Raw genomic sequence first — 8,672 nt, 5'->3', positions numbered from 1 at the left:
TGTCTGACACCACACACACAGAATAATACGACTTTACTAACCTGTCTGACACCACACAGAATAATACGACTTTACTAACCTGTCTGACACCACACACAGAATAATACGACTTTACTAACCTGTCTGACACCACACACACAGAATAATACGACTTTACTAACCTGTCTGACACCACACAGAATAATACGACTTTACTAACCTGTCTGACACCACACACAATAATACGACTTTATTAACCTGTCTGACACCACACACACAGAATAATACGACTTTACTAACCTGTCTGACACCACACACACAGAATAATACGACTTTACTAACCTGTCTGACACCACACAGAATAATACGACTTTACTAACCTGTCTGACACCACACACACAGAATAATACGACTTTACTAACCTGTCTGACACCACACAGAATAATACGACTTTACTAACCTGTCTGACACCACACAGAATAATACGACTTTACTAACCTGTCTGACACCACACAGAATAATACGACTTTACTAACCTGTCTGACACCACACAGAACAATACGACTTTACTAACCTGTCTGACACCACACACACAGAATAATACGACTTTACTAACCTGTCTGACACCACACAGAATAATACAACTTTACTAACCTGTCTGACACCACACACACAGGATAATACGACTTTACTAACCTGTCTGACACCACACAGAATAATACGACTTTACTAACCTGTCTGACACCACACAGAATAATACGACTTTACTAACCTGTCTGACACCACACAGAATAATACGACTTTACTAACCTGTCTGACACCACACACACAGAATAATACGACTTTACTAACCTGTCTGACACCACACAGAATAATACGACTTTACTAACCTGTCTGACACCACACACACAGAATAATACGACTTTACTAACCTGTCTGACACCACACACACCGAATAATACGACTTTACTAACCTGTCTGACACCACACAGAATAATACGACTTTACTAACCTGTCTGACACCACACACACAGAATAATACGACTTTACTAACCTGTCTGACACCACACACAGAATAATACGACTTTACTAACCTGTCTGACACCACACACACAGAATAATATGACTTTACTAACCTGTCTGACACCACACAGAATAATACTGACTTTACTAACCTGTCTGACACCACACAGAATAATACGACTTTACTAACCTGTCTGACACCACACAGAATAATACGACTTTACTAACCTGTCTGACACCACACACACAGAATAATACGACTTTACTAACCTGTCTGACACCACACAGAATAATACGACTTTACTAACCTGTCTGACACCACACACACAGAATAATACGACTTTACTAACCTGTCTGACACCACACAGAATAATACGACTTTACTAACCTGTCTGACACCACACAGAATAATACGACTTTACTAACCTGTCTGACACCACACACACAGAATAATACGACTTTACTAACCTGTCTGACACCACACAGAATAATACGACTTTACTAACCTGTCTGACACCACACAGAATAATACGACTTTACTAACCTGTCTGACACCACACAGAATAATACGACTTTACTAACCTGTCTGACACCACACAGAATAATACGACTTTACTAACCTGTCTGACACCACACACACAGAATAATACGACTTTACTAACCTGTCTGACACCACACAGAATAATACGACTTTACTAACCTGTCTGACACCACACAGAATAATACGACTTTACTAACCTGTCTGACACCACACACACAGAATAATACGACTTTACTAACCTGTCTGACACCACACACACAGAATAATACGACTTTACTAACCTGTCTGACACCACACAGAATAATACGACTTTACTAACCTGTCTGACACCACACAGAATAATACGACTTTACTAACCTGTCTGACACCACACAGAACAATAAGACTTTACTAACCTGTCTGACACCACACACACCGAATAATACGACTTTATTTAACTTATATAGCGCTTTTCATAAAATAAAGACATTTCAAAGCTCTTATCTCAACTCTCTGTCGGTCACACATAGTACCTGTGTGTGAGCTGGTGTGGGGGTAAGGTCTCTGGGTAGAGAGGTGTCTGGGCGGATGGTAGGTCGAGGGATAGAGGTGTGAGGCCGGAGGGGGTGGAGGTTAATGTAACGAGGGTTAGGGTTCACACCAGAGGGAGGGTGTAGCTGTCTGTTCTTCCACAGTGACAGTCTGAGAGGATCTACTGCTCTCTGGCTCATCCTGAACCTGGGACCCCTGGAACACAACATGAACCTTGGACCCGTGGAACACAACATGAACCTGGGACCCCTGGATCACAACATGAACCTGGGACCCCTGGATCACAACATGAACCTGGGACCCCTGGAACACAACATGAACCTGGGACCCCTGGATCACAACATGAACCTGGGACCCCTGGATCACAACATGAACCTGGGACCCCTGGATCACAACACGAACCTGGGACCCCTGGATCACAACACGAACCTGGGACCCCTGGAACACAACACGAACCTGGGACCCCTGGGACACAACATGAACCTGGGACCCCTGGGACACAACACGAACCTGGGACCCCTGGGACACAACATGAACCTGGAACCCCTGGAACACAACATGAACCTGGGACCCCTGGAACAAGACATGAACCTGGGACCCCTGGAACACAACATCAACATGAACCTGGGACCCCTGGAACACAACATCAACATCAACCTGGGACCCCTGGAACACAACTTGACCAGGTGACCAGGTGATCCTAGTTCAGGTCACAGTCTAGTCTAGTACGGACCAGGTGTTCCTAGTTCAGGTCACAGTCTAGTCTAGTACGGACCAGGTGATCCCAGTTCAGGTCACAGTCTAGTCTAGTACGGACCAGGTGATACTAGTTCAGGTCACAGTCTAGTACGGACCAGGTGATCCTAGTTCAGGTCACAGTCTAGTCTAGTACGGACCAGGTGATCCCCAGTTCAGGTACCAGTCTAGTCTAGTATGGACCAGGTGATCCTAGTTCAGGTCACAGTCTAGTCTAGTATGGACCAGGTGATCCCCAGTTCAGGTCACAGTCTAGTCTAGTATGGACCAGGTGATCCCCAGTTCAGGTACCAGTCTAGTCTAGTATGGACCAGGTTATCCTAGTTCAGGTCACAGTCTAGTACGGACCAGGTGATCCTAGTTCAGGTCACAGTCTAGTATGGACCAGGTGATCCTAGTTCAGGTCACAGTCTAGTATGGACCAGGTGATCCTAGTTCAGGTCACAGTCTAGTCTAGTACGGACCAGGTGATCCTAGTTCAGGTCACAGTCTAGTATGGACCAGGTGATCCTAGTTCAGGTCACAGTCTAGTCTAGTACGGACCAGGTGATCCCAGTTCAGGTCACAGTCTAGTCTAGTATGGACCAGGTGATCCCAGTTCAGGTCACAGTCTAGTCTAGTATGGACCAGGTGATCCCAGTTCAGGTCACAGTCTAGTCTAGTATGGACCAGGTGATCCCAGTTCAGGTCACAGTCTAGTATGGACCAGGCGATCCTAGTTCAGGTCACAGTCTAGTCTAGTACGGACCAGGTGATCCTAGTTCAGGTCACAGTCTAGTCTAGTACGGACCAGGTGATCCCAGTTGGAGTCACAGTCTAGTCTAGTATGGACCAGGTGATCCTAGTTCAGGTCACAGTCTAGTCTAGTACGGACCAGGTGATCCCAGTTGGAGTCACAGTCTAGTCTAGTATGGACCAGGTGATCCTAGTTCAGGTCACAGTCTAGTCTAGTACGGACCAGGTGATCCCAGTTGGAGTCACAGTCTAGTCTAGTACGGACCAGCTGATCCTAGTTCAGGTCACAGTCTAGTAGTTATATAGGATGGTGTGTATAGACAGTAGTTATATAGGATGGTGGTATAGACAGTAGTTATATAGGATGGTGTGTATAGACAGTATAGACAGTAGTTATATAGGATGGTGTGTATAGACAGTAGTTATATAGGATGGTGTGTATAGACAGTATAGACAGTAGTTATATAGGATGGTGTGTATAGACAGTAGTTATAGAGGATAGTGTGTATAGACAGTAGTTATATAGGATGGTGTGTATAGACAGTATAGACAGTAGTTATATAGGATGGTGTGTATAGACAGTAGTTATATAGGATGGTGTGTATAGACAGTATAGACAGTAGTTAAAAGGATGGTGTGTATAGACAGTATAGACAGTAGTTATATAGGATGGTGTGTATAGACAGTAGTTATATAGGATGGTGTGTATAGACAGTATAGACAGTAGTTATATAGGATGGTGTGTATAGACAGTAGTTATATAGGATGGTGTGTATAGACAGTATAGACAGTAGTTATATAGGATGGTGTGTATAGACAGTAGTTATATAGGATGGTGTGTATAGACAGTATAGACAGTAGTTAAAAGGATGGTGTGTATAGACAGTATAGACAGTAGTTATATAGGATGGTGTGTATAGACAGTAGTTATATAGGATGGTGTGTATAGACAGTAGTTATATAGGATGGTGTGTATAGACAGTATAGACAGTAGTTAAAAGGATGGTGTGTATAGACAGTATAGACAGTAGTTATAAAGGATGGTGTGTATAGACAGTAGTTATAGAGGATGGTGTGTATAGACAGTAGTTATATAGGATGGTGTGTATAGACAGTAGTTATATAGGATGGTGTGTATAGACAGTAGTTATATAGGATGGTGTGTATAGACAGTAGTTATATAGGATGGTGTTTATAGACAGTATAGACAGTAGTTATATAGGATGGTGTGTATAGACAGTAGTTATATATATAGGATGGTGTGTATAGACAGTATAGACAGTAGTTATATATATAGGATGGTGTGTATAGACAGTAGTTATATAGGATGGTGTGTATAGACAGTAGTTATATAGGATGGTGTGTATAGACAGTATAGACAGTAGTTATATAGGATGGTGTGTATAGACAGTAGTTATATAGGATGGTGTGTATAGACAGTAGTTATATAGGATGGTGTGTATAGACAGTAGTTATACAGGATGGTGTGTATAGACAGTAGTTATATAGGATGGTGTGTATAGACAGTATAGACAGTAGTTATATAGGATGGTGTGTATAGACAGTATAGACAGTAGTTATATAGGATGGTGTGTATAGACAGTATAGACAGTAGTTATATAGGATGGTGTGTATAGACAGTAGTTATATAGGATGGTGTGTATAGACAGTATAGACAGTAGTTATATAGGATGGTGTGTATAGACAGTAGTTATATAGGATGGTGTTTATAGACAGTATAGACAGTAGTTATAGAGGATGGTGTGTATAGACATTAGTTATATAGGATGGTGTGTATAGACAGTATAGACAGTAGTTATATATATAGGATGGTGTGTATAGACAGTAGTTATAGAGGATAGTGTGTATAGACAGTAGTTATATAGGATGGTGTGTATAGACAGTATAGACAGTAGTTATATAGGATGGTGTGTATAGACAGTAGTTATATAGGATGGTGTGTATAGACAGTATAGACAGTAGTTATATAGGATGGTGTGTATAGACAGTAGTTATATAGGATGGTGTTTTAACAGTAGTTGTAGAGGATGGGCCTTGACTAGAATACAGTTTATACATACGAAGTGGGTAAAACAGTATATAAACATGATCACAATGTGAAATCGGGGAGCTCTGTAGTAGTTTAAAAAACGTGGAACGTCTGGGGGTCCCCGAGGAGAGGTTTAAAAACCCCTGGTGTGGATGACCTTGTCAGTCTCCTCACCAGTAGCAGAGCAGTGCCTCAGTGACGCGGGGCTGAACTCTCTGCAGTCTGTCCTCTCTCCAGCAGGGGGAGGTAGAGAGACCCAGTCTGGTCAACAGCTCACCATTCAGACTGCTCTGGCCACCGGTCAGCAGGTAGCAGCTTCGCATCTGGACCAAATGCCTGTAACAATTAATCAATCAATCATTGAAGATGGTTCTGTCCACGTCATTGGTTAAGAGGAAGGCTCATTGTCATCTCAGGTTCTATACTTCAATGAAGGGTTGGGGTTGAGGTTAGGGTTATGGCTTAGGTTAAGAGTCAGAGTTATGGGTTAAGGGTTGGGGTCAGGGTTGGAGTTAGGGTTATGGCCCAAGCCAAGCCTCTCCAGGTTCTCCTTTACCCAAATCCAGATAGCAGATGTTCTGAAAGAGCTGCAAAACCTAGACCCGTACAAATCAGCTGGGCTTGACAATCTGGACCCTCTATTTCTGAAACTATCTGCCGCCATTGTCGCAACCCCTATTACCAGCCTGTTCAACCTCTCTTTCATATCGTCTGAGATCCCCAAGGATTGGAAAGCTGCCGCAGTCATCCCCCTCTTCAAAGGGGGAGACACCCTGGACCCAAACTGCTATAGACCTATATCCATCCTGCCCTGCCTATCTAAGGTCTTCGAAAGCCAAGTCAACAAACAGGTCACTGACCATCTCGAATCCCACCGTACCTTCTCCGCTGTGCAATCTGGTTTCCGAGCCGGTCACGGGTGCACCTCAGCCACGCTCAAGGTACTAAACGATATCATAACCGCTATCGATAAAAGACAGTACTGTGCAGCCGTCTTCATCGACCTCGCCAAGGCTTTCGACTCTGTCAATCACCATATTCTTATCGGCAGACTCAATAGCCTCGGTTTCTCGGATGACTGCCTTGCCTGGTTCACCAATTACTTTGCAGACAGAGTTCAGTGTGTCAAATCGGAGGGCATGCTGTCCGGTCCTCTGGCAGTCTCTATGGGGTGCCACAGGGTTCAATTCTCGGGCCGACTCTTTTCTCTGTATATATCAATGATGTTGCTCTTGCTGCGGGCGATTCCCTGATCCACCTCTACGCAGACGACACCATTCTATATACTTTCGGCCCGTCATTGGACACTGTGCTATCTAACCTCCAAACGAGCTTCAATGCCATACAGCACTCCTTCCGTGGCCTCAACTGCGCTTAAACGCGAGTAAAACCAAATGCATGCTTTTCAACCGATCGCTGCCTGCACCCGCATGCCCGACTAGCATCACCACCCTGGATGGTTCCGACCTTGAATATGTGGACATCTATAAGTACCTAGGTGTCTGGCTAGACTGCAAACTCTCCTTCCAGACTCACATCAAACATCTCCAATCGAAAATCAAATCAAGAGTCGGCTTTCTATTCCGCAACAAAGCCTCCTTCACTCACGCCGCCAAGCTTACCCTAGTAAAACTGACTATCCTACCGATCCTCGATTTCAGGCGATGTCATCTACAAAATGGCTTCCAACACTCTACTCAGCAAACTGGATGCAGTCTATCATAGTGCCATCCGTTTTGTCACCAAAGCACCTTATACCACCCACCACTGCGACTTGTATGCTCTAGTCGGCTGGCCCTCGCTACATATTCGTCGCCAGACCCACTGGCTCCAGGTCATCTACAAGTCCATGCTAGGTAAAGCTCCGCCTTATCTCAGTTCACTGGTCACGATGGCAACACCCATCCGTAGCACACGCTCCAGCAGGTGTATCTCACTGATCATCCCTAAAGCCAACACCTCATTTGGCCGCCTTTCGTTCCAGTACTCTGCTGCCTGTGACTGGAATGAACTGCAAAAATCGCTGAAGTTGGAGACTTTTATCTCCCTCACCAACTTCAAACATCAGCTATCCGAGCAGCTAACCGATCGCTGCAGCTGTACATAGTCTATTGGTAAATAGCCCACCCATTTTCACCTACCTCATCCCCATACTGTTTTTATACTGTTTTTTTATTTTATTTATTTATTTATTTACTTTTCTGCTCTTTTGCACACCAATATCTCTACCTGTACATGACCATCTGATCATTTATCACCCCAGTGTTAATCTGCAAAATTGTATTATTCGCCTACCTCCTCATGCCTTTTGCACACATTGTATATAGACTGCCCATTTTTTCTCTACTGTGTTATTGACTTGTTAATTGTTTACTCCATGTGTAACTCTGTGTTGTCTGCTCACACTGCTATGCTTTATCTTGGCCAGGTCGCAGTTGCAAATGAGAACTTGTTCTCAACTAGCCTACCTGGTTAAATAAAGGTGAAATAAAAAAAAAATGGCTTAGGTTAAGAGTCAGAGTTATGGGTTAAGGGTTGGGGTCAGGGTTGGGGTTAGGGGTTGGGGTCAGGGATGGGGTTGGGGTGAAGGTTAGGAGTTATGGCTTAAGGGTTGGGTTCAGGGTTGGGGTTAGGGTTATGGCTTAGGTTAAGAGTCAGAGTTATGGGTTAAAGGTTGGGGTCAGGGTTGGGGTTAAGGTGAAGGTTAGGAGTTATGGGTTAAGGGTTGGGTTCAGGGTTGAGGTTAGAGTTATGGCTTAGGTCAAGAGTCAGAGTTATGGGTTAAGGGTTGGGGTTGGGGTTAGGGTTTTGGCTTAGGTTAAGAGTCAGAGTTATGGGTTAAGGGTTGGGGTCAGGGTTGGGGTCAGGGTTAAGGTGAAGGTTAGGAGTTATGGGTTAAGGGTTGGGTTCAGGGTTGAGGTTAGGGTTATGGCTTAGGTTAAGAGTCAGAGTTATGGGTTAAAGGTTGGGGTCAGGGTTAAGGTGAAGGTTAGGAGTTATGGGTTAAGGGTTGGGTTCAGGGTTGGGGTTAGGGTTATGGCTTAGGTTAAGAGTCAG

At 44.1% G+C, this 8,672-nt stretch overlaps 1 protein-coding gene across 1 annotated transcript in view; it reads right to left on the bottom strand.

The window, feature by feature from the left end:
- LOC135566771 (regulator of G-protein signaling 22-like) overlaps window positions 1-5,948 on the bottom strand; it is a 12,773-nt gene extending 6,825 nt beyond the window's left edge. Inside the window, exons 1-2 of the mRNA XM_065014389.1 lie at window positions 5,790-5,948; window positions 2,056-2,269 (exon numbers count right to left, since the gene is read on the bottom strand). Of these exons, the coding sequence (XP_064870461.1) occupies window positions 2,056-2,269; window positions 5,790-5,938 (363 nt within the window). The 5' untranslated portion in view covers window positions 5,939-5,948. The remainder of the gene's footprint in view (window positions 1-2,055; window positions 2,270-5,789) is intronic.
- Window positions 5,949-8,672: the final 2,724 nt, after the last annotated feature.

Source organism: Oncorhynchus nerka, unplaced genomic scaffold, assembly GCF_034236695.1.
Source record: "Oncorhynchus nerka isolate Pitt River unplaced genomic scaffold, Oner_Uvic_2.0 unplaced_scaffold_3406, whole genome shotgun sequence".
Taxonomy (NCBI): Eukaryota; Metazoa; Chordata; class Actinopteri; order Salmoniformes; family Salmonidae; genus Oncorhynchus; species Oncorhynchus nerka.
The sequence above is the reverse complement of the archived record's forward strand: the minus strand, read 5'-3'. Positions and strand labels throughout refer to the sequence as shown.